General features: G+C 38.0%; 1 protein-coding gene and 1 long non-coding RNA gene across 11 annotated transcripts; both read left to right on the top strand.

The window, feature by feature from the left end:
* The first annotated feature begins 1,386 nt into the window (after positions 1 to 1,386).
* LOC149156817 (cell division cycle 20.2, cofactor of APC complex-like) lies at positions 1,387 to 3,876 on the top strand. The gene is made up of 5 exons (XM_089438625.1): positions 1,387 to 1,605; positions 1,974 to 2,267; positions 2,588 to 2,857; positions 2,954 to 3,532; positions 3,623 to 3,876. Exons 1-5 carry the CDS (start codon positions 1,498 to 1,500, stop codon positions 3,767 to 3,769), a joined length of 1,398 nt encoding a protein of 465 aa, XP_089294751.1. The 5' UTR covers positions 1,387 to 1,497; the 3' UTR covers positions 3,770 to 3,876.
* Position 3,877: 1 nt separating this feature from the next.
* Positions 3,878 to 10,765, top strand: LOC149156816 (uncharacterized). Of its 10 annotated transcripts, XR_016262351.1 has the most exons (12): positions 3,878 to 4,327; positions 4,465 to 4,581; positions 4,783 to 6,138; positions 6,596 to 6,841; positions 8,147 to 8,261; positions 8,388 to 8,705; positions 8,792 to 9,037; positions 9,124 to 9,406; positions 9,493 to 9,738; positions 9,825 to 10,094; positions 10,181 to 10,433; positions 10,521 to 10,765. It is a non-coding gene; the product is annotated as an uncharacterized LOC149156816 (long non-coding RNA). The 10 variants fall into 10 exon arrangements; XR_016262349.1 differs by having other exon boundaries at positions 4,465 to 6,138; XR_016262352.1 differs by having other exon boundaries at positions 3,878 to 4,581; positions 6,050 to 6,138.
* Positions 10,766 to 27,556: the final 16,791 nt, after the last annotated feature.

Genomic DNA, 27,556 nt, shown 5'->3' with positions numbered 1-27,556 from the left:
CCAAAATAATGGCAGAGACTTTCCAAGAGGAGATCCCTTTACAATTATCCCTAAAACTCTTTCATTACTTTACGTAAATAGAGGCTGACAAATAAGTCAAACATTCCAAAGAATTTTGCACAAGAGAAAATACTCATCGAGTGGGATTGGTGAATTCGTATAACTTCCCTATTGAGGAGAAAATTATAAGTCCCACTTTAGCATCGCAAAGCACCGAGACCTCATAAGCTTTCTTCAACATCCCATTCCTGCGCAAGGAGGCAATGATGCATAGAAGGATGGAACTGTGAACTTACTACTTCCGTGCACATTCGAGATCAAATTGAAACCCAATATTGGTGGATGATAACTAAACAAGCTAACAAAAAGGGAAAAATAATACTAATTACACACATATACTAACCGTCTTCCGTTCACAGGGGTTTGGTATCCTAATAAATAGGAGCATAAATACAATGTTAAAATGTCACATCATTTGGTGTTCTCACCAATCTATTGACATAAAGTTAATGTAATGTACTATAATTTGTACCAATGTATACTGGAATGAGGTATCATAATATTTAATTTGTACCAATCAGGAATGAGGTATCATAATATTCTATTGTAGGTTACTTTTACTTGCGCTTAAGGTATTATAGATTTTGACGGTTTAACTTGGAAATTGGAAGTCATTTTGACAGTTTACTTATTATAACACACGTCAATTTTGACAAATACGTTATGAAATCCAAAAAGGTCCTACGTCAAATTCCAGGCCTGGTCAAGACCTTCTAATAGCTGTAGGGAAAAATGGCTATTTTTCACTAAAGGGAAAAAAGAGACAACATATTTATTTATTAATTATTATTATTATTATTATTTTAAATGAATTAAATAATTAATACATCATATAATTATATATAACTACCTTGACCCTTAATATAAGAATAATGAGATAAAGAACTATAACATAATCTAAACTAATGAAAATAATATTCAAATAATAAAAACAACAAGAGAAAAAAATAAATCACAGGAAATAATATTGAAATATTATTAATTAATTATAAAAAATAATTAAATAGGTTAAACAATGTAATAAATATGATTAGATTTATTTTAATTATAATTGTTTATTATTATATTATTTTTTTAGTTTATAGTTAATTAGAAAAAAAAGGGAAGGATAAATAAAGAAACCTGAGAGGCCAAATTAAGAATAAAATAAAGACTAAAGGAAGAAAAAGAGAAAAGAAGCTCAGAGAAAAAAAAAGCCGGAATCCAGCGCTACTGATTTTCAAATTATTAAATTTAAAACCAGAAAAATATATTCTAAATTTAATAATTTAACCACTCAATTTAATAATTTAAACCATTTATAACCTTTTTAACCATTTATGCCTGTAATTTGTTTTAATTATTTTGTTTTGCTCTGTAGTTCTTTTTCTTTTTTGTGTTTTTTTTTGTGGGTTTTGCTTCTGCATTGCTATTACAGTTTTTTTCTATACAAAAAGCATGAATACTGGCATCGAATCCCTACTGTCTATGAGCGCTAAGAAACCTTGCAAAAGAGCAGAGCAAAGGCGCCCTCTGCAGGACCATTCAGCACTTGCAAGACACAATGTATGTTTTCTTCTCTAATTCTATATTACCCTCATGGACGTTCCCCTTGTTAGATTTAGGGTTTATGGATACATTTATATTTTATGATGGATATATAGGGCGAAGTTTATGTATTCTTCTCCAATTTTGTATGCCCCTTATGGGTATAATCTGTAAGGGTTTAGGGCTAATGGATATTTGTGTTTATATATTCTTCTCTAACTTTGTATGAACCCTGTGGATGTACTCTATATTGGATGTGCTGATGCTCTGCATTTGGTTTAGACTCTTTGAATGCATTTGGATTCTGTACTGAGTTTAGGGTTACAGATATATTTGTGTTTTAGGATAAATATGGACCTTGAATTTTTATTGTTTTGTTATTGCAGAGCGATAGGTTTATTTCACACAGGGGATCCATGGATTTTGACGTTGCTCGATATCTGCTTACTGAGAAGGAAAACGAAAGTAATGGTGTTCATTTAACACCCTCCAAGGAATTTTATAAGAGGGAGCTTGCAGCAAGCTTATTGCAGGATGGCGATATTGCCTCTAAAAAATACAGGATTCTAAGCTTTACCAGCAAAGCTCCCGCTCCTCCTGAGGATATACAATCTCTCTATTCGGAAAATGGTGCGGTTGAAACTGTGCCGAAAAGTAAATCGCGGCGTTATATTCCTCAGGTAAGGGTTTTGTAGATCCCTAATTAGCACTCCGTCTTAGGTTGTGTGCAAACCTTTATATTTCGTTTTGTTTAGGTTTTTAGATTGTGCGCGTAGGCCTTGGTTTTGTTTAGGCCTGTTTAAAGGTTTAGGGCTCTGTCTTTGAATATTAATGCTATTAATGCTTCTATTGGATGGACTTCGGTTTTTGAGCAAACTCTTCTGTTTGAATTTGAGTTTACCTTTTCGGCAACTCGGGAAGGTCTTGATCAACGTTGGGAATAACGAGGGTTGTTCCAGTGGCATTCACCGAGCTTTAACTTGCCTGTCATTGTTTGCAGTCTGCAGAGAGAACTTTGGATGCTCCTGAGCTTGTGGATGATTATTACTTGAATCTGCTGGACTGGAGTGTCAGCAATATTTTATCGATAGCTCTCAGCAATACAGTATACTTATGGGATGCCTCCAAGAGCGCAACTTCTGAGCTCTTGACTGTCGATGATGATGTTGGTCCAATAACAAGTGTTAAATGGGCACCTGATGGAAGACATATTGGTGTTGGCCTGAATAATTCCGTTGTACAGCTATGGGACTCCGCATCTAATAAACAGGTAGAGGAAATTACTGCTTTCATGTTTCAGTTTCTTTTCTTTGTTTCTCTCTAGATGCAGTCGTATTCACTTGGTAATGGTTTTTAATGAACACAGTTAAGAGCCTTGAAAGGTCACCATGCCCGTGTGGGTGCGCTTGCTTGGAATGGGCACATTCTTACTACTGGTAGCCTTGATGGTTTAATATTAAATCATGATGTCCGCATCCGTGATTCCATTGTTCAAACATATAGAGGACATGAGCAGGAAGTATGTGGTTTGACATGGTCTATGTCTGGCCAGCAGCTTGCAAGTGGTGGAAATGACAATTTACTTCATGTATGGGACAAGGGCATGTCATCCTCCAATGCTGCAACTCAGTATCTTCACCGGCTAGATGAACATCGCGCTGCAGTAAAGGCATTGGCATGGTGTCCTTTCCAGAGCAATCTTCTGGCATCCGGTGGAGGCAGTGCAGACCGCTGTATTAAGTTTTGGAACACTCATACAGGAGCTTGCCTAAATACCGTTGATACCCACTCTCAAGTTTGCGCATTATTATGGAATAAACATGAACGTGAGCTATTGAGTTCACATGGCTTTAGCCAGAACCAGTTGACCTTATGGAAATACCCATCGATGGTTAAGATTACGGAACTTACTGGTCACACTTCTAGAGTACTGCATCTGGCAGAGGTATTCATTCTATTGATCTATGGCTGGTTTTTGTGTTGACAGCCTTTGTTTTTTGTGCTGAGAGTCTTTCTTTTGTTTATTATTTTTCAGAGTCCAGATGGGTACACTGTTGCATCGGCTGCCGGAGATGAGACTCTGAGGTTTTGGCAAGTCTTTGGAGCTCCTGATGTCTTAAAGAGGACCAAGAGTAAAGAGGCGGCTGATCCTTTTAACAAATATCTCACGCACATTCGCTAAGCAGCCATATTGGTGATATAATATTAATTTATTGCCTTTTTATTCATTTATGATATGATGCTACTAAATATTATAAAAATAAAAATAAAATAGATCTTTCCTTCTTAATGTAGCAATATTGCTTTTTTGTATTTCTAGGCATTCACTTCTGTAGTATATATCTGTAGCATGGAGGGGTACAGAAGCGTTATACAGTTTTTTGGCATATCTCCTATATAACTTTATGACCTTGAGGCAGTGTACTGTACAACGACAAGCCTGATATTGGAGAATTTGCATTATAAAACTCGACAAGTTTTCAGATAAAAGTAGAGTGATTCTTATCTGTATATAGTGATAGAAAGGGGCAATCTTCACAGGTAAAACATGCTTCGTCCTAGAGTGCTTGTATTTGGGAAATCAATAGATCGTTACCCATACACTTAATATAGTTCAGTTGCAGTCACCTATAATATGCTTACGCTTATGTTCTGCCTTGCTTAGTGGAATTGGACGTCAACTGACAACCATCTTAAGCAACAGAGGACCTGGTCAGGGCAATCTTCTTGAGTAGAAAGAGTGAATATGCTTCCTCCTCCAGTGGTTTTAATGTCAATTTTAGATCCATTAATTTTATGTCATCATTGTAAAAAGCTGTTGATATTCACCACAAAGTTTTCCCTGGCGTTTATGAAATGCCACGAATGTTGACGTAGCTCCTGTTACCTTAAAGAGGATCAAGAGTAAAAAGGAGCAGCTGGTGCTTTTAACAAGTTTCTCTTACGCGCATTCATTGATCAGCCTGTCCAGGATTTAGCACAAATCCACCATAGGTAATGTAAGATTATTTTCATGACTTTTTATGCAGCTTTGGTGCATTCATGAAATAAGGACTCTCAATCTTGTGGATATAGGTTTAGAATTCTTATCATTAGACTTGCACTTGTCTTTCTTGACTTTTTATGGAGCTTTGGTGCATTCATGAACTAAAGATGCCGCAGACATAGATTTAGAATGTTCTATTCTTATTTTAGACTTGCACTTGCCTTTCAAATACTGTAATATCTGTACCAAGAGGACCAAGAGTAAAAAGGAGCAGCTGGTGCTTTTAACAAGTTTCTCTTATGCGCATTCATTGATCAGCCTGTCTGCCCACGGGATTTAGCACAAGTCCACCATAGGTAATTTAAGATTATTTTCATGACTTTTTAAGAGGCTTTGGTGCATTCATGAAATAAGGACACACAATCTTGCACTTGTCTTTCTTGACTTTTTATGGAGTTTTGGTGCATTCATGAAATAGAGATGCCCAATCTTGCGGACATAGATTTAGAATGTTCTATTCTTATTTTAGACTTGCACTTGCCTTTCAAATACTGTAATATCTGTACTACATTAGTGTCCTTTAAGATAGAAGATGGGGATCAGACGTGCTATATCCCGTTTCGCAAATCTCCTATATAACTAGCTCTGTGTCCAAGCCTTTACATTCGTGAATCCTATTTCAGTGTACACTCACGACACAAATCCACCATAGGTAATGTAAGATTATTTTCATGACTTTTTATGCAGCTTTGGTGCATTCATGAAATAAGGACTCTCAATCTTGCGGATATACGTTTAGAATTCTTATCATTAGACTTGCACTTGTCTTTCTTGACTTTTTATGGAGCTTTGGTGCATTCATGAACTAAAGATGCCGCAGACATAGATTTAGAATGTTCTATTCTTATTTTAGACTTGCACTTGCCTTTCAAATACTGTAATATCTGTACCAAGAGGACCAAGAGTAAAAAGGAGCAGCTGGTGCTTTTAACAAGCTTCTCTTACGCGCATTCATTGATCAGCCTGCCTGCCCACAGGATTTAGCACAAGTCCACCATAGGTAATTTAAGATTATTTTCATGACTTTTTAAGAAGCTTTGGTGCATTCATGAAATAATGACACTCAATCTTGCACTTGTCTTACTTGACTTTTTATGGAGTTTTGGTGCATTCATGAAATAGAGATGCCCAATCTTGTGGACATAGATTTAGAATGTTCTATTCTTATTTTAGACTTGCACTTGCCTTTCAAATACTGTAATATCTGTACTACATTAGTGTCCTTTAAGATAGAAGATGGGGATCAGACGTGTTATATCCCGTTTCGCAAATCTCCTATATAACTAGCTCTGTGTCCAAGCCTTTACATTCGTGAATCCTATTTCAGTGTACACTCACGACATGGTATGTAGTTTCACTGTGCATAGTTTCATTGTCAAATACTCAATATATAGCTTTACTAAGAGGTTTCTGCAGATGCTCGTGAGATAGTATACAGTTTCATTGTTAAATAGAGGGGCGCATATTCAACAATCAAAAGCCTGGTTGAAGAACTCTATAGTCAGGTAAAAATAGTGAATATTCGTTGTCCAAGAATGGTTTTGCCTTGTCCTACTGTGCTTGTATTGTAAAAATAAATTCTTCTGTTCCTTGCAATTCATATAGCCCAGTTGCAATTATAAATTAGATTGCTTTTCTCGTTGGTAATGGACTTGTATTGTAATGTAGATAATGAAGAAGCTAAATTGCCTTCATTTAGTATATCTGCTTTTCACATTTCTTTAAACACAAATTCACTTTTAGTGTATTAAGAGGTTTTCGCAGAACTAGCATATATAGTTGTCGTCAACAAAACCAAAAGCCTGGTCTAATACCCTGGTCTAATACAAATCTAATAGTGAAGAACTTGTATTGAAGAACTTGACAGTCATCGGTTTTCAGTTCAGTTGACTCTAGAATCCATTACCTTTTTATCTAATAGATATGTATTTAACATTTTCTGATCCCGTTTTTGAAATGTAGCTTTGCCATGCACTGGTGGATGTCTGAACCTGTGGATGTCTACCACCATTTTTTCCCGGGCGTTTATAAATGCCACCAAACTTGAGGAATTTTTTAAAACCTACAAGTAAACATCTATCACACATAAGACTTTCATCCTTGAGGGGAATCTTCAGATGCCAAAAGGCTGGTGAGGCATAAATCTAACAGGGAAGGTCTTGCAGGCAGATTATCAGATTTCAGTTGAATGGAGTAACTTCTTCTCAGGTAAGAACAGTGAATTTGCTTCCTTGCTTCCTCCTAGAGCTTATAACTTGCCAAAATAACAAATATGCTGGAAAAATATCTAATAGTCTAATCAATGGATATATTAATTGTAGAGATAATGCATCTAATCGATCAGTCTTTGAAATTTAAAAATCTCGATGACTCTGGACGCAGTGAGAAACAGTTTTGGACTGAACATGGAAATGAGCCATTTCTTTATAATTCTCTGGCTGATTTCATTAACGCAGTGCTCGTGTCAAATATCTCTGCCTGGGTCAATTGTTCTGTGTTAGTGTGAACAATGATGCGAAGTTCCTCATTTCAAATTTATCCAACTCTATAAGGAAATGAGCCATTTCACTTGCACTTCCACATTTGTAACCATACTGGTTGTATTTAGTTAAATTCTCTGGCTTATTTCATTATCGCAGTGCCAACAATACTCCACAGGCACATCAAATGCCTTTGGCTTTTAAGAACACAAACACAATGGAGTAGAATTCCGCCTGGGTCAATTGTTCTGTGTTAGTGTGAACAATTTATCCAACTCTATAAGGAAATGAGCCATTTCACTTGCACTCTCACTGGTTGTATTTAGTTCCGTTGACCTACTCGTCAAACATTAGTATAATTATCTTATCAAGAGAAATTCATTATGAAAAAGTGGCATTTAACAATCTAAACAATAGTCCATGATCACATAAAAATCCTTTCACTGTTGATCATTTCTGGTAAGACAGTGAAAAAACTAACACAATAAAGTAGAATTCATTTTTAGTCACATACAATGGTTGCGTGAGTCTATGCCACGTTTGTAACCATACACTGGTTGTATTCAATCCCATTGACCTACTGGTAGTCAGACATTAATATAATTATCTTATCTTATCTAGAGAAATTCATTATGAAAAAGTGGCATTTAACAATCTCAACAACGGTCCATTGTCACATAAAAATCCTTTAACTTTTGATCATGTCTGGTAAGATAACTAAGAATTCATTTTTATTCACATACAATGGCGGCGTGAGTTTGTGTTTTTAGAGTTTCCTGATTTGGATTATAATGCTATGCTACTTTATGGACATCCGACAGGAGTTATGTCCCTAGCTAAATGTGACTTAGTAAATAAACCGATGTAATAAGTACCGTGAGCTCGAGATCACCTTTTTTCAGCGGGATGGCAGTAATTCTTTGGCTGAAATAACTCATTTTGGTATTCAGAGTTCTTTTTACTGCTATGCTACTTTGTGGACATTCGACAGGATTTATGTTCCTAGCTAACTGTGACTTCCGTAAATAAACAGATTTAAGTACTCGGAGCTCGTGATCACCCTTGTTGATAATCAGAGTTCTTTTTACTGCTGGTCCTGATCTCTGCCATTCTGTTGTGTAGGATGGCACTTGAAAGTGAAAAAATTGGTAAGGTTTCATCCATTATGATAGTTTTTTGTGTGGCATGGTTTAAAAAAAAATAAAAAATTGCGTTTTTGTAACTGATGTTAACCTTGGATGGTTTTTGAATTGGATGACATTCATCACAAAAAGCTCTAGAAGAGCTGGTATCGGCAAGCGGTCCTGTGCTGGTTAGCTAATGAATATCCTAAATTTGTTGATGGAGGTAAACTCTGAGAAGGACGTTTCTAGAAGGTTGATGAAGGACGTTTCTGAGAATGCAGATCTGAGAGATTGTAGGTTTTGTTAATGCATTACCACAAATATCTCAGCATCGGCAAGCGGTCCTTGCTGGTTAACTAGTAATGATCCGAAATTTGTTGCTGAAGGTAAACTATCTTAATGAGTAGTAGCTCATGGACGTTTCTGAGAATGCAGGTCTCAGCATCGGCAAACAGTCCTATGCTGAAGGTAAACTCTGTTTCTAAACAGATCTAAAAAATACCAACTGGCTATTATGAAACATCTCACATGTACTTTTGTTATGTTCTGACCAGAGTTTTAGAAGAAGAAACAAGTTTGCCCGTTCTTCTGTTATTACTGCGAGCAATGGTTTCGAACTTCGATATCTTCTCACAAAGCACGAGGATATATTTACGTACAGCTTTAGTGGGCAATAATATATAGTTAAGCTGTAGCAAGGAGCAAGGATGAAATATATATGTGAAAATTACGAATCTACGGACTTTACATAACAAATTACCGCTAATGTCTCAGCATCGGCAAACAGTCCTGTGCTGAAGGTAAACTCTGTTTCTAAATAGATCTGAAAAATACCAAATGGCTATTATGAAACATCTCACATGTACTTTTGTTATGTTCTTACCAGAGTGTTAGGAGAAGAAACAAGTTTGCCCGCTCTTCTGTTATGACTGCGAGCAATGGTTTCAAGAACTTGGATATCTTCTCACAAAGCACGAGAAGATATTTATGTACAGCTTTAGTGGGCAATAATACATAGTTAAGCTGTAGCAAGGAGCAAGGATGAAATAAATATGTGAAAATTACAAATCTACGGACTTTATATAACAAATTACCTGAAATATTCTGAGTTTTCTTATATCAGCTTGAGAATGCAGGTCTCAGCGTCGGAAAGCAGTCCTATGCTGAAGGTAAACTCTGTTTCTAAATAGATCTATAAAATACCAAATGGCTATTATGAAACATCTCACATGTACTTTTGTCATGTTCTTACCAGAGTTTTAGAAGAAGAAACAAGTTTGCCCGTTCCTCTGTTATTACTGCGAGCAATGGTTTCGAACTTCGATATCTTCTCACAAAGCACGAGAATATATTTATGTACAGCTTTAGTGGGCAATAATATATAGTTAAGCTTTAGCAAGGAGCAAGGATGAAATATATATGTGAAAATTACAAATCTACGGACTTTATATAGCAAATTACCGGTAATGTCTCAGCATCGGCAAACAGTCCTGTGCTAAAGGTAAACTCTGTTTCTAAATAGATCTGAAAAATACCAGATGGCTATTATGAAACATCTCACATGTACTTTTGTTATGTTCTTACCAGAGTGTTAGGAGAAGAAACAAGTTTGCCCGCTTTTCTGTTATTACTGCGAGCAATGGTTTCAAGAACTTCGATATCTTCTCACAAAGCACGAGAAGACATTTATGTACAGCTTTAGTGGGCAATAATACATAGTTAAGCTGTAGCAAGGAGCAAGGATGAAAATTACAAATCTACGGACTTTATATAACAAATTACCTGAAATATTCTGAGTTTTCTTATATCAGCTTGAGAATGCAGGTCTCAGCATCGGAAAACAGTCCTATGCTGAAGGTAAACTCTGTTTCTAAATAGATCTATAAAATACCAAGTGGCTATTATGAAACATCTCACATGTACTTTTGTTATGTTCTTACCAGAGTTTTAGAAGAAGAAACAAGTTTGCCCGTTCTTCTGTTATTACTGCGAGCAATGGTTTCGAACTTCGATTTCTTCTCACAAAGCACGAGAATATATTTATGTACAGCTTTAGTGGGCAATAATATATAGTTAAGCTTTAGCAATGAGCAATGAGCAAGGATGAAATATATATGTGAAAATTACAAATCTACGGACTTTATATAACAAATTACCGGTAATGTCTCAGCATCGGCAAACAGTCCTGTGCTGAAGGTAAACTCTGTTTCTAAATAGATCTGAAAAATACCAGATGGCTATTATGAAACATCTCACATGTACTTTTGTTATGTTCTTACCAAGAGTGTTAGGAGAAGAAACAAGTTTGCCCGCTTTTCTGTTATTACTGCGAGCAATGGTTTCAAGAACTTCGATATCTTCTCACAAAGCACGAGAAGACATTTATGTACAGCTTTAGTGGGCAATAATACATAGTTAAGCTGTAGCAAGGAGCAAGGATGAAATAAATATGTGAAAATTACAAATCTACGGACTTTATATAACAAATTACCTGAAATATTCTGAGTTTCTTATATACCCGCTTGAGATTTGGAAGGCACCAGGAGGCTGAATTGTTCTTTTCTGCAGAACAACTTTGAAAACCATTGTCTGAGATAATAAGTTCTTTACCGAAGAAGAAACAAGTTTGCCCGTTCTTCTGTTATTACTGTCTCACAAGACACGAGAAGATATTTCTGTACAGCTTTAGTGGGCTTCTATGAAATATCTAGAAATATGTCTTCTATGAAATGTAAATGTGAAAATTACAAATTTAAGCTACGCACCTTATAGAGCAAATTACCTGAAATTTTCCGAATTTTCGATTGGAAGCCCGAATTGTTCTTTTCTGGAGAACAACTTTGGGATCCTCTAACACAAATTTTCTCATGATAAACACGGTCAATTGTTTGTTTGTTTTCTGCAATTTTTTTTTTTCAGAGGAAAAAACGCTGGGTACAATAGTCAAAAATATTGTGCATACATATAATCTCCATTCTACAAAGTGTTATAAGCTCTGTATTGTCCATGTAAGGCTACATATGTGGCAAAGATTATAAACTCAAAGTAAACAAAAAGAAGTGCAGAAAGTTGACCCATAACAGTGACATGAGTGTTCAAATATTCAGCAAATATAATGGGCATTGAAAACAAAGAACCTATGGGAGTTGTATGGAGCTAGCTGGCCCGTGTAACAGTGTTATCCTCCAGGTACTGAAAGTGCATGTATCCCGCAGCCTCGGTAAGACCCTTTTTGGACAGTGTATCTGCAACAATGTTTGATTCTCTGTAAGTATGGTGAAAGGTGGTGCAGTCATAAGAAGACTTTAGAGATTGAATGTGGTTGAGCCATCCCCAACATACTGTCAATGAGGGACTTGGAATCCCCGTATACGTGAATGGTATTCAAATTAAGCTTCTTGGTAAACCAAAGGAGGCCCCATAGTGCCAAGATTTCAACCCTCATGTTAGTGCTTATGCCACCATGCCAATGTATCTTGTATTGTTTTCTGTCACAGGTCCTAAAGCAGGCACCATAACCACATATTCCCGCATGTGTTGCACCATCAAAGTACCCTATGAGAAACTGAATGCATGGTTGTATTAGACGAACACTTAAATCTCTGTCAGTATGTACTTAAATTTTCTGCATATCCATCCAAGTGCCAATGTAGGATCAGATTCTGTGTTGATAGGGATGCCTTCAAAAATATATTTGTTCCTGGCGCGCCATATTTCCCATAAGAGATATAGAGGAATACGCTGTAGTTGCCACTCAGTTCTAACCACTAGCACAAACATTGTTCAACAGACAGGGGAGTACTAAAAGGAATATTAAAATTCTGTGATATCCGGTGCCATACCTGTGTTGAAATAGAGCAATCTAGGTCCATGTAAGCCTTTCTTACGTAGATTCTCCTAAGTCAGTTGTAATATCCCGAACAACAAAATAATCAACCAATTTGGCACATCTAGGTGTTCTAGTTAAAAATAATTGCAATCAAAACATTAAACACAACGGGATCTGAAAATGTAGCCTTATTTATATTAATAACTGAAGGAAAGGTACATGCCTATACAATAAATTTCAAGCCCTTGTAATCGCATGCACAGTTGCTTAACAAAATGAGAAGACAAATGCAATTAAGCACAACCATGAACCCTGGATGGATCCACGAGACAAAATAATGCCCATAGGGTTTTTGTCCTTGAGATCAAACTGGGACTTGATTCAGATTTAAACATGAACGCAACAAATTATAGATATAACCATACATATAGAGATACAAGAGAAATAATTTCATTATTGTAAAAAACTGAAATATGCTTACAAACAGAAATGGAAATAAACTAGCTAGGGCAATGGTAGCTTATCTCTGAGAAGAGATGTGGCGGTTACATGCCTCTGAACTGTGTTACAATGAGGCTCGAAGGCTTATTTATTGTTGAGAAACAATGGAAAACTCTAAACATCCAGAAACTTAACCCTAAAAGATGAAACACCAAATTGTGGGCTCCGTTTGGGTAAATTGGTACATCAACTTTCTGGGGTTGTAACTTCAGCATACGATCTTTGTTTGACGCGCACAATATCTCGTTAGAAATATTTATTCAAAAATTACAACTTTGGGAAGAACAACATCGGTCCAAGGACCCATGTTGCTCCCAGTTTTTCCAAAAAAACGTTGTTTAGGGCTTCAAAATGGTTTCAGAAGTTTAGGACCCGAAAAACTGCTAAAAATAGTACATTGTGCTACAATTAAGGAAACTGAAAAAGCTGAAATAAACAATGGTGGGGGCTTAAGTGGAATTGGTGGGTGGCCACCAATATCCACCTGGATCATTCCTCCATGAGACGAGAAAACTTCCGTTGAACTTGGTCCCTGGTGAAGGAGTTGGTCTGCTTTGACAACTCGATACAGTTGGATATTCTACTGGCGAGTGTGCTTGATCTGTGTGTCCATGATTTGATTAGTTGTAGCTTGTTCCATGCAATTTGCATTTAACTTTGTGGGCGTGCGCTGTTCTGCAATGTCCGATGTGTCTAGTAATGGTGGAAAGTATGGACGAAGGCGGTTCACATTGAACACTGTGTGCAGGCCAAGGAAGGGGAGAATGCTGAGCTCAAATGCATTGTCTCCCACATCCTTGGTAATGGTGTAAGGACCATATCAGAGTGGTCTGAGTTTCAAGTATTTTGCATGAATGATGTCCCTCCATATCCCATCTCGATTTAGAGCCTGCCACATGGATTTTATCAACAGTGCCCATCCAAATATTTTCACCTCCAAGATCCCCATCCTCTAAATTCCTTTGGAATCGTGATATTATCCCATCTTGTTAAATGAAAATTCTTTTCTACCCCAATTCCAACCCAAATAAAGTGTGCCATTATACTCCACGTCTTTTATAAATAATAAAGGAGGGAATCGTGATATTATCCCATCTTGTTAAATGAAAATTCTTTTCTACCCCAATTCCAGCCCAAATAAAGTGTGACCAATATACTTCTATTTGTTGTACCGCTTGTGTTAGGATGTACCTACTCCCCAAAGTAAGCCATTTGTTAGACCAACCAAACAATCTATGTCAGAATTTTTCCAGTAGCCATAACCAATCAGTTGACCTCTAATTGTTGGGCTTGAGATGGAATCCCAGATATGTAAAACCCTCGCAAAGGGGTTTAGTTTCAACTCCAAATATGCCTGCAACGAATGAAATCACCTATTTATCCACAACCCTGTCGACACCTCGCCAAATCTCATAAATATATAATGCATAGTCAACCAGTGAGATCTGGATACCATCTCATCAACAAAAAAACTGTGAGATATATCAACATTTCTACCCAACCTGATGCCACATAAAATTCCAAAAGATCTAGCCTCCTTGATTTTAAGGCTGAGCCCATCCATGACTAATATAAAGAGTAATGGAGAGAGTGAGCAACCCTGTCGAAGTCCCCTTTTGGAATTAAAAAAAGGGGATGGAAATCCATTAATCAAGACAACAAAAGTAGTCGAGGTAACACATCCCATAATCCATTTGACATTATAAGTCGCTAAGCCAATCTTCGTTAGTATGAGTCGCAAGAAATCCCAATCCATAGAACCATATGCCTTCTGTAAGTCACCAGTGCCTTCATTTTCTTCATGTGGATGGAATGAATACACTCTTGTGTAGTAGCCACTGCGTCATGAATCAAACGATTGGGCAAGAAACCATATTGTTCCAGAGAGATATGGGCCGAGAGAGTACACTTCAGGTGCTCTGCAATGATTTTTGAGATGAGATTGTATGTAATATTGTAGATAGAGATATGTCTGAAATCTGCAAAGGTGGAGGGATCAGATGACTTCGGTATGAGAGCGATGAAAGTCTTGGACTCTTCAACCATGTACATAAGCTCATGTCCCATCAAGTCATAGAAATGGAGGAAGATCTCAACAGTTTAGCGCATCTGGGACAGGACACTTATCCCTCGCAAAAGATTTTAAAATTCTAATAACCTCGTCCGTCTCAATGGGCCTGAATAAGACCTCATTCTGAGCCTCATCAAACATGAGGGGGTAATTTTCCAGTGCTTAGATTTGATCTTCTATGTTCACCCCACTTTGGTCCATGTAGAATTATTAAAAAAGATATATCACTTCTTGTATCTCAATGGCAGTGTAGGCATTCACATTATTTCTACCCTTAATTTGACAGATAATATTAGTGTTCCTCCTTTGATTTGCATATCAGTGGAAGGAGTATTTGTATCCCCTTCGTTGATCCAATAAATCTTGGCTTTTCAGTGGCCAAGTTGCTTCCTGTACCTGCAAAATATGTAAAAGGAAAGGGAGATATTTCCAATAGATGATTGTCAGCAAAATGTGGTTGTAGTCTATTTCCAAAGGATCTCGCCTGCAATGTCCCCCCCAACATTCCTTCATGGAGAGCGTGGCATTGAAATCTCCTGCCATGACAAGGGAATCGATCCCAAAAAAAAAACCCTGTCTTTATAAGGGGCATAGATGTTAAGGAAATGGATTCTAGCAAAATCTCTGCGAGTGTGCCCTGTTAAGAAGATACTAGTGAAACATTTATATGCCAACAAAGAAAACCATCTGGGATCCCAGAGGGTTGCCAAACCACCCGACAGTCCACATGAGTCTACAACCACCATGTGCCACTCCAGAAAGATATATTGGAAATATTCAAAGACCTTATGACATGTATTCATCGTTTCTTGTAACAGAGTAATGGAAGGACGCACATGATAGAAAAGGTGTATGAGGGAAAGTTGTGTAGAAAAGTTCCCCGACCTTGAATGTTCAAGGGGAGGCAAATCATCATGAATTTAGAGGTCCAGGCACATCTGGTGCCGGGTTACCCCCGCACATACCCACAGTATGCATAAATATGCATAAATACCTTTGTCTCAGGTAATTGACTCTCAAAGGAGTCAAGTCTTCATAATATCAATGGTCAAGGCCCTCTTATCATCAGTTCCTTTGTATTGGAACCAATCACCCCGCCTAAAACCTCCTATTGGGACTATTCACCTCCTTATAACACTCATTATCCCTTTTACAAGAGTCTCTTTCAAACCTTTCTTATCGGGACTCTAAAAACCCTTCAGAACCTTTATATAACCCCTTAATTCACACACACACACACATATATATAACCACCCTCTTAACCTTTGGTTAATATATATATTTACACATAAATCCCTTTATCGGTGCTATTTCTCTTAAAATCCTTTTGCAAAGGAAAATACGCACAAACCATACCTTTTCTAACTTTAGACGGCCTCTGCACAGACCCCGAAGCTACCTCCATCGCAATCGCTATCGGCTATCAGAGCTTTTGCAGGCCACATTACACATGTGCCTCATCACCCCTTCCCCTCCAATATGTGACTATCGAAAGTGTTTCAACACTTTAACATAATACAAAGGGAATACATGGATTTTCTACTCCGAACACATATAGCGAATCTAAAAACTTATCCATTCGCCTACTATATATGTTGCCGATTCCGCTGTCATTTCAAACCTTTATTGCCGCGCTCCGATCACTCGGTACCTCCGATCTCCGATTAGCGCATTATCACTATCGATGTATCGTCCTTCATTATAGCACTATAACCATCCCTTTGACCTCTTCGACATGCGATCGCTGATTGCATCTGCACCATCGATCTGGATTCTTGATTCGACGGTTCACGATGTATCGCTTTATCACAATCGCTCCTTTCGATGGTTAGGACCGATAATACCCAAAAGGTTCCGCCGATGCGATATGATCAAGATCGTTGATCTCACAAAACTAACGGCTGCTGAGCGTTACCACTCCATTTCTTTGTCTGTCTGTTTACTTAGATTTTGCGCCTTTTCTTCAGTGTTCCTCTGTGGTCTGGTTTTCTTCAAAAGATTCCGGCCTTCTGTTATTTCACTGCACACTCTTCCTGAGCTTATCTTCTGCGAATTCTTACATCGCCTTCACTTCAGAGCTTCATTTTTCTCCTTTTGACTGGATTCAAATATCCCTTACGATTCCTCTGAATCGTTCTTTCCTCTGCGAACCTTCACTTCACTACTTCATAACTCTGCTGGTAATTGTCTGTTATAGAGCTTATGAATTCACAGTAAATCATTCATGAAATACTCTCCAATACACTGACACAGTCAAGAACAAACTCTATTTATATATATGTAAAACAAAGATTACATTGAGACTTCTCTGTCTCACACAGGCCTATTTTCCACTGTTAGTGGCCTCCCCCTTTTGACTCTGCCCGTAGGCTTACATATATGCCAAGAGTTCTGTTGAACTATCCTGGTTCGACTCCTATATCTACTCAACCGATTCCTAGATGTACTCTATCCTCTATGTCCACTTCTATTCTCTATTTAATGCCTAAAAACTCTCTCTCACTCCTAGAATCATGAAATTGCTTAAAGATTTATATTTGACTTTTAACTCTTTATTTGTATTAACCACTCATGTTCTCATTTATTTGAGAGCATTTACAACTTCCTCTAATTATCTAATTAAATCACTTTAAGCCTAAATATTACATTAACTTGAGACTTTAAGGAACTACTTCTCTAAAGATACATGACCCCCTATGTCTACTTATTTACAATGATTTTCACTTGGGTGAATGCCCCTGCATCAGACTCCCAAAGTAAAAAAATAATCATGATCTCTTGATCATGTGTCTTCTGATCTTTGTCTTCTTAGATTCCATACTTTGTTTTGTAACTGTCCACATGCTTTGTTCCCTTGTTGCTGTTGTACTTCTATTGTTTTTTGCTCTTTCTTCTTCTTGTTGTTAATCTGAGTCAAGTTCTGATTGATCTTTCTTCCTGTTGCTATCATTTTCCTCCATTTAAACTGATTCATCATCAGCTCTCACATTTCTTCAATCTCTGTCCCCAGTACATCTTTGGAATGGTTCATATTCTGCGTCATATTTCTACCTCCTCCTCTTTGCTTCAGGTTGTTGCTGCTGTCCACTAGTTTTTCAATCTGTTGTTGGTTTTCTTTACTTACTACAACTTTTGCCTTGGTTGCTTTGCTTGCTCCAGCTTTTACTGTGACTCCTAGGCTGACTCTTGCTTTACTTGCTGCCTCCATATCATCCTTACCCTCTTTCATGATTGAATCATGACTGTTCAGCACTTTCTCCAGCAATTTAACATCTTTGTTCCATGGATTGAATTCTTCCACATAATTTTCTTCTCTCATCTTTATTTGGCTGTTTACTTGTGCCAAATCTCCTCCAGCGATTGCAACAAAACCTGCATTTACAAAACACTTGTTAAAATAAAAAACATAAGGTTGTTGTGCCTTATCTTTCTTTGACAACAATTCAGTTTGTTGCTCTGTTTCTTTCTCCTTTGTCAACACATCAATATGCTGATTTGAACTCTCCAAAGAATTCATGAGACTGTCCATTAGTCTCTCTTCCACACCATCTGTCCTAATGATGTCTTCCTTCTCTTGTTCACCATAGTGAACTCCTTCTGCGATCACACTGTCATACTCCGAATTTTCCAGCAAATATTCCAGCAATGCAATTTCTTTGTGACACTTTGCCAATATTTCATCATCACTTATGTTTCCTGCATTTACATACAAATTATTAATTTGGAAATCATAAGGTTCAACAGTCTCAACTGTTGCTTCACATATCATCTCTTCAAACTAAATTTCATCTCCTTCTTTCACAAGAACTTGTTCCTGTGTTGTCACATCTTCACACATTCACGCATTATTAAGTTCCTTCTGCTGCAATAAATCACTGCTTATCTCATTTAAGAGACATTCTCCATCCTCCTTTACTTCGGAGTTTTTATCTTCTAAAATATACTTCTGACAACTTCAAAAGATTACTCATCCTCTGCAAAACACTCATTTATAAGTGTTTTTTCTCCCTTTGCTAAGTCTTTTACATAGACTTCTTCATTCTTAACATTTTTTAGTGGATGTCCTTCTTTCTCAACAACTTCCATGGCTATTTCCACTGTGCCTATCATCATAGTGAATTGATGATCCTTTACTATGTTTTCAGCTAACATAGTTTCTTCTTCTTTAGTACATTTTGTCTCGTTGTCCCTCTGTAACTCTTCTCCCAGAGTTATCTTTGTCTCACCATCTGCATTAACATTCTCCTGCATTTGTTATGCATCTACAAACAAACTATAAATCTTAAAAACAATAGACTCTATGGTCCTACCTGATGGTTCAACCATCATATCTTCTCGTTGTTCCAAGTTCTATTTATTACTCAAAAATCCTTCGATGGTCTCCTCTTCACTCTTCTTAAGCCCTTCACTTGGTTGCTTGATATCATCTTCCCATTGCATATGAGACCCATCTATCTCATCTTCTTTCAAAACAAAATTTAGATTCTGCTTGTCTTCCTTCTCCTTTATGACAATATTAGCAAATTGTCTTTCACCTGTTTCACCTGCAAACATACACAAATTGTCAGTTTTAAGACCATGTGACCCTTTGGCCTCACTTGAAGTTTCAGTGTTCAAGTCTTCATCTTCACTTTCTCCCAGAATTTCTCCCTGTTCTGGTTCACAAATGGTCTCTTCCATTCCTAACTCAACTTCCTTGAATTTTCCCATCAGCCACTTCACTTACTTTTGCTATAGCCTTCTTTGCATCTCATGCCACTCCACTGGCTTCTTCCTCAAGACCCATCTTAGTCTCTGGCTTTCCTCAAGCATTCTCCTTAATGCATTGAGTTGTTCTTTTAACTCTGCAACCTTTTTCTCAATCTCCTCTCAACTCATCCTCTTGCCATTTGCTTTGGCATCCTTCTTCTCATATCCTCTGTTGTGGCTTCTCTCTGAACTTTTGCTATGACTATCAGTAGTCATCTTCTTCTCCTCTTTCTTCATGAGCTCCTCATTCATCTGCAACAAGTCTCTGCTACAACGAGTCCTCCTGGCTGCAATCTTACCTCACTAGGTGTTTTGGTAAGCACGGTCCTCTGTCTAGAACCTCCTCTTTAGCAACACCTTTGCTCCTTCTAGGCTTCTGCAATTTATCATTCTCTCTTGAGAACACTTCAGTTGTCCTCTCTGTCCAATCTCTTATTGGATTCTTTGGGTTCATTGCCACTTCTCTATCAGAGTATTCTCCTTACTCTGTCTTCAAGAACACATATGGTTCTCCTCCCACAGCCTCTTTTGCTGTCACCTGTGCATTAGTATAAAAACACACATTCTCAATTTAAAACAAAACACATTACCTCACCTCCAAGATCTCAGCGTGATCTTGTTTCACCATTCCACCATGGATTGTTCTCTATTTTGTCTCAAAGTCCTCTTCCCTTCAGAACTTGCATTAAGTAATCTTGCTTTCTCTTTCCTTCAAGAAATCCTCTGTTTCTGTTTATTCGAAGCCTCTATTGGAATTGCTACAATCTTCCAAGAACTTCAAAAGTTCCCCTTACAATCTTTTGTTGTATTCTCTATCATTCATCCATTAAATTATGCACATGACCTTCTTCTGCGTGCAACCTCCTTTCATAGGAAGTCTTCCCCACTCTGATTACAAATTGGCTCTGATACCACTAATGGTGCCGAGTTACCCCCGCACATACCCATAGTATGCATAAATACCTCTGTCCCAAGTAATTGACTCTCAAAGGAGTCATGTCTTCATAATATCAATGGTCAAGGCCCTCTTATCATCAGTTCCTTTGTATCGGAACCAATCGCCCCACCTAAAACCACTTATCGGGACTATTTACCTCCTTATAACACTCATTATCCCTTTTACAAGAGTCTCTCTCAAATCTTTCTTATCAGGACTCTAAAAACCCTTTAGAACCTTTATATAACCCCTTAATTCACACACACACACACACACACACATATAAAACCACTCTCTTAACCTTTGGTTAATATATATATTTACACATAAATCTCTTTATCGACGTTATTTCCCTTAAAATCCTTTTGCAAAGGAAAAATTCACAAACCATACCTTTTATAACTTTATACGGCCTCTACACAGACCCCGAGGCTACCTCCATTGCAATCGCTATCGGCTATCGAAACTTTCGCAGACCACATTACACATGTGCCTCATCACCCCTTCCCCTCCGATATGCGACTATCAGAAGTGTTTCAACACTTTAACATAATACAAAGGGAATACATGGAATTTCCGCTTCGAACACATATATCGGATCTCAAAACTTATCCATTCGCCACTATATATGTCGTCGGTTCCGCTCTCATTTCAAACCTTTATCGCCGCACTCTGATCACCCGGTACCTCCGATCTTCGATTAGCAAATTATCGCTATCGGTGTATCGTCCTTCGTTATAGCACTATAACCATCCCTTTGACCTCTTCGACATGCGATTGCCGCTTGCATCTGCACTGTCGATCTGGATTCTCGATCCGACAATTCACGATGTATCACTTTATCACAATTGCTCCTTTCGATGGTTAGGACCGATAATACCCAAAAGGTTCCGCCGATGTGATATGATCAGGACCATTGATCTCACATATCTAACGGCTGCTGAGCGTTACCACTCCATTTCTCTATCCCCCTGTTTACTTAGATTTTGCACCTTTTCTTCAATTTTCCTCCGTGGTTTGGTTTTCTTCAAAAGATTCTGGCCTTCTGCTATTTCACTACGCACTCCTCCTGAGCTTATCTTCTGCGAATTCTTACATCGCCTCACTTCAGAGCTTCATTTTGCTCCTGATTGGATTCAAAGATCCCTTACGATTCCTCTGAATCGTTCTCTCCTTTGCGAACCTTCACTTCGCTACTTCTTCAGAACTCTGCCTGTAATTCTCTGTTACAGAGCTTATGAATTCACAGTAAATCATTCATGAAATACTCTCCAATACACTAACATAGTCAGGAACAAACTCTGTTTATATATATGTAAAACAAAGATTACATTGATACTTCTCTGTCTCACACAAGCCTATTTTCCAATGTCAGTGGCCTCCTCCTTTTGACTCTACCCGTAGGCTTACATATATGCCAAGAGTTCAGTTGAACTATCCTGGTTCGACTCCTATATCTACTGAACCGACTCCTAGATGTACTCTATCCTCTATGTCCACTTCTATTCTCCATTTAATGCCTAAAAACTCTCTCTCGCTCCTAGAATCATGAAACTGCTTAAAGAGTTATATTTGACTTTTAACTCTTTATCTTTATTAACCACTCATGTTCTCATTTAATTGAGAGCATTTACAACTTCCTCTAATTATCTAATTAAATCAATTTAAGCCTAAATATTACATTAACTTGAGACTTTAAGAAACTACTTCTTTAAAGATACATGACCCCTTATGTCTACTTATTTACAATGATTTTCTCTTGGGTGAATGCTCCTGCATCAAAATCTCCTCTAAGGGCCCGACGGTCGATGAAATGGAAGATGGGAACATCATGGAGGTCAGAAGTATCAAGAAAATTGAGTGCCAACGGGCTCGATCTACCTCGAAAGTGTATGCTCCCCTTTCCACCCCTACGTTTGACAGTGATGTTGAGGGTCGAGTTGGGCCTCATAGTCGAGGAGGTATGATGTCCCACACCCTTATGCATTAGGGGATTTTTGAGGTCTAAAATGGGCCTCCTAAGGAAATTATAAAATAATAGTGGAAATAATAAAATAATATTAGATGACATCATCAAATGTTAGAGGGATAAAGAAAAAAACTATTTTTTCAACTTGTATTTTCAACTTATCTCCCTATGGGTTTTGTTGACACCTAATCCGAAACGGATGGGTGAACTGGACAGTCATCAGGAAGATGAACTGATCCGTTGTATTTATGTATATAAATATGAGTTAGCTAATGAATAATAATAATCAGTTTTCTCTCTCGCTCATTCTGGAGTTACCCTGGCCTGACATGGTATCAGAGCTCAGGTCCCAGTCCCTAAAATAGTTGTAACTCCTGTCCTGAGAGCTGCTCAGTCCTGAGCGCTACTCTGACATTGATTCTCTGCCTCTGCCTGGCCTGCCAGAGACTGCGCATTGTTTTTTATAAACGTTTGTCTGACACTGTCCACGCTGCTCCTCTCTGCGCATGAATCCATGAATGTATCGGTTATGTTTTTGAGAGCTCCCTTGCGCGTTTCAGATGAGAACGATTGACCTTCTCACAGATTCGATTTGATGGTTCTCTCATTCTTTTTTTTTATCACGAGATGTTGGATCTCTTACCCTTATTGCTGACAGTGTTCTATGTTATATTGTAAAGCTTTTCAAACTGCCGCTTTGCACAGATGTATAGCTTCAGTTGTATCGCTTCAGCTTGAGACCTTGCTGTGTAGTGCTGTATACTCTTCTCATACGAATTGCCCCCTTGTTTCCCTTGTATTTAATATTCCGTGCAATTTGTCGAAGTATCACTCATGACCATCAACGCCCTCAGATTGCTTGTATCGATGTTGTATTCAATGGAGTGAGCCCAGCAGTCGTGGGTGAGTTTTAAATCCTTTGGATCGTCTCTGCAACGACCATTTGGCAGCCTCAGTTGCGAAGAATCCCCGTAGTCTTTTGTACAGGTCTCTTTGATACGTCAGGTCTCTTTGACCACCATCTTTTCGTAAATTTTTTGGGTCATTAGCTTTCGAGGTGTACGATTTTATTTGTACAGTTCTCTTTGATACGCCAGGTCTCTTTGACCCTACTGTCATTCCAGACTTTCTTGGCAAGAAATTGTAAAATGCATTGACCTCGCAAAGGATGGTCTCCATGGAGTTCTTTTTGTACTGTCTGTTAGAAATCGATTTACTGCAAAAGAAGCAGCTGCTTTAGAGAGCTTGCAAATGCTGTTTGGTGAGAAAATTCTCAATTACATGATTGTTATCTTTACAAACGGTAGAGTGGGATGTCCCAGGATCGGCGCCGAACAATCAAAGACATTTTCGCAGAACGCAACAGTTGCCAGTAACGCTGAGTATTACAAAGACTGCAAGGGCGTTGGTATTATGCAGTTGATTTTTTAAAACTTCATATGGCATTTTTGTATAGGGTGGAGATGCGTTTTTTGCATAGTGGTTGAGCAGTTTGTTGAATTCATATACGCAGTTCATATGATTCAAAGCATTGTTGTGTTTCCAGAATGTTTTGTAATATTGCTTGATATATATATTGAAGTAATATATCCTTTATGCGTTTTTGAAGTGAATACATTCAAAACATAGTAATATTGCTGATATAAGAAATGCTGATGAAAATGTTAGAAGAAAAAAAAGTGCATAAGGCTGTGGCATAAGGATTAAACATCAAACAACTGTGCCTTATAATCCTCAACAGAATGGTGTAGCTGAAAGAATGAACAGAACAATTTTGAATATGGTACGATCCATGCTTTTCTTCAAAAATGTAAAGACAATGTTTTGGGCTGATGCTGTTCTATGTGCTGCATATATAAAGAATAGATGTCCATCTAGTGCTATAAGAAACAAGACTCCTTATGAATTGTGGTATGGACATGTTCCTTCGATAAAACATCTCAGGATATTTGGTTCCACCTGTTATGCTTTAATACCAAAGGTACATAGAAACAAACTTGGTGCTAGAAGTCGTAAGTGTATCTTCTTGGGGTATTCAAACACATCTAAAGCATACCGCCTCTATGATGAAGTAAATAAAAAGTTCGTTTTATCTAGAGATGTCATTTTTCTTGAATCATCCAAATCTGACAGTGTTGTTGAGCGGAAACTTGATCGCTTGGATAAATTCACAAAACCGAAATCATTTCAAGAGTTTGATAATCAGATTCCACATCTTGAAGGGGGGATTCCTATACTAGATCAACATGTGGAATCTTCTTCTGAAGAACAATCTCCCCTGCATGACACTCCAACAACGGATGATGCTTTAAGTGATGTAATTGATAGAATTGGGAGACTCAATCTTGATTCAGACCCAACTCAATCAACAGAGCAGCCTGGACCATCTCAGAAAGGTCCCCCAAAATGGCTGACAAAGACACTTGAAAGTGTTCATCCTGATGAAATTGGAAAAACAGGAACCAGAAATACAAACCGACAAGATGGAGGTGATCTAGATAACTCTAATTCACCTGTTGATATGGATGTTACTTATGATTGTGAATTGAACTTGTCTACAGATTTTGAACCAACTTCCTTCAAAGAAGCTGCTTCTCATGATGAATGGAAAGAAGCGATGCAGAAGGAGTATGATGGCCTCATAAAGAATGGCACTTGGAAGCTGGTTGATCCTCCATTTGGAACCAAACCAATTGGCTGCAAGTGGGTCTACAAGAACAAGTACAAAGCTGATGGCTCACTTGACAAGCACAAAGCTAGGCTTGTTGAAAAGGTTTTGCACAGAAGGAAGGGGTCGATTATGAGGAAACTTTTGCCCCCACAGCAAAATGGGCCACCATCCGGACACTCTTTGCACTAGCTGCTCAGAACGGTTGGAAAGTCCATCAAATGGATGTAAAAACTGCATTCTTGAATGGAGATCTAAAAGAGAATGTTTTTATGTCCCAGCCTGAAGGATTTACTATGAAAGGACATGAACACAAAGTATGCAAACTTGTGAAGTCCTTGTATGGCCTCAAACAAGCACCACGAGCCTGGTATGAAAAAATAACTGAGCATCTTCTGAAACTCAACTTCAATCATTTTGATCTTGATGATGCAACTTTATTTATCAAGAAAGTTGGCAAAACAGTTGTATATCTTGTGGTATATGTAGATGATATTTTAATGACAGGGAACAATGAAAGCTATATTGCATCCATAAAGAAAGAATTAGGAAATTTTTTTGAAATGACTGATTTGGGCTATGTTCATTACTATCTTGGTATTGAAGTAACCCAACATCCAAAGTCCATATGTCTTTCTCAAAAGAAATACATTGGAGATTTGTTAAACAAATTTGGCATGACAGAGTGCAATCCCCTTTGTACTCCAATGGAACAAAACTTGAAGCTCACATCTATTGAAGGAAAGGAATTTGAGGATGCAACAAAGTATAGATAGCTTGTAGGAAGTCTCATCTACCTCACTACTACCAGACCAGACATTTCATTTGCTGTTGGAATCCTCTCCAGGTTTATGCAAAAGCCTTGTGAGGGACATTGGTCTGCTGCAAAAAGAGTTCTAAGGTACTTGAAGGGAACTCAAGACCTTGGAATCAAGTATACACAGGTGGACGACTTCAACTTGATTGGATACTCTGATTCAGACTTCGATGGAGACAAAGAAACTGGGGTATCTACTTCAGGATACGCTATGAGTCTTGGATCAGGAGCTGTCTCCTGGAGATCACGCAAACAATCAGTACTAGCAGATTCCACAACAGAAGCAGAATATGTGGCAGCAGCTGAAGCAACGAAAGAAATTGTGTGGCTCAGGAAAATTCTTGAAGATTTGCAGGTAAAACAAATACAATCAACTCCACTCATGATTGATAACACATCTGCAATAAAGTTGGCCAAGAACCCAAAGTTCCATGATCGTACTAAGCACATCAATACTAAATATCATCTGATCCGACATCATGTTGAGGCCAAAAAAATCCATCTCCGTCATTGTTCCACAAACGAGCAAATTGCAGACATCTTCACCAAAGCGCTTGGAAGAGAAAAGCTTGAAAGATTCAGAACGATGCTTGGACTCACCAACATCCCTTCAGATTAAGGGGGGAATGTTGACACCTAATCCGAAACGGATGGGTGAACTGGACAGTCATCAGGAAGATGAACTGATCCGTTGTATTTATGTATATAAATATGAGTTAGCTAATGAATAATAATAATCAGTTTTCTCTCTTGCTCATTTTGGAGTTACCCTGACCTGACAGGTTTACTCAACTTTGAGCAGAAATACTCGTTAGATGCATAATTTGATTCCTCACCCAAGGAGTACTAATGTTGCATACTTTTGATGGACCCTACTATACGAAAACTGAGAAATACAAAAACATGATTGCAATCACGTTTTTTCATGTATTTTTAATTTTTCCTGTAGCAGGGTCCATCGAAAGTATGCAACATGGATACTCTTTGGATGAGATATTAAATTTTGCATCCAACGAGTACTCCCACTCAAAATTTGAGTAACCACTGAGGGAGATAAGTTGAAAATATGAGTTGAAAAAAGTAGTTTTATTATTTTATTATTTTTTAATCTTTCTAATTTTTTACTCCAAAAATGGTGAATCATCCCCAATGGTTGACATCATCATCTTGAATCCTATTGGTTCTTATAAATTTTATTTTGGTTGTACATTTTTCTTAGGAGGCCCATTTTAGACCTAAAAGTACCCTAATGAATGGAGAGGTAGCTAATTTGACAGCAGGGTTAATCATAAAAAATTTGAGGTCACTTCCGACTGAGTTATGGGGAGATGATTCGAGCGGGACCCCTACACAGGGAGGAGGAGAGGAGAATGGGCCCAGTGTGTGAGGAGAACCATAAGGAGGGGGATAGGAATAAGATGACCACGCTATAGCACCTAAGGGAAGGGAGGGTATTTTAGAAAGTGAAGGGTGAGATATAGGCGTGGGGGAGGCTCGTAAGTGGGGCGAAACATCAAGGTCAAGGGCAAGGGGAATCACCAAGTTATCGAAGTGCAGGGGAGGAGATAAAAGATCAAATGGGGGGGAGGGGAGGTGGAAGAGTGGGATAAATGACAAAGAGAGAGATATATACGGATCAGAATTAGTACCTGAGATAAGATTATAGTGAGAGTGGTCCCCGAAATGACGCCCCTGTTGGTAGCCTCTCCTTTGATTTTCATCGCCATCAGCGTTATGAAACCACCGAGGGAATCGAGCCAAGAGATGTCTAGTGTGAT

This window comes from Pinus tabuliformis, chromosome 9 (assembly GCF_031772625.1).
Source record: "Pinus tabuliformis cultivar Carrire ecotype Pingquan chromosome 9, CPIR1, whole genome shotgun sequence".
NCBI lineage: Eukaryota > Viridiplantae > Streptophyta > Pinopsida > Pinales > Pinaceae > Pinus > Pinus tabuliformis.
The sequence above is the reverse complement of the archived record's forward strand: the minus strand, read 5'-3'. Positions and strand labels throughout refer to the sequence as shown.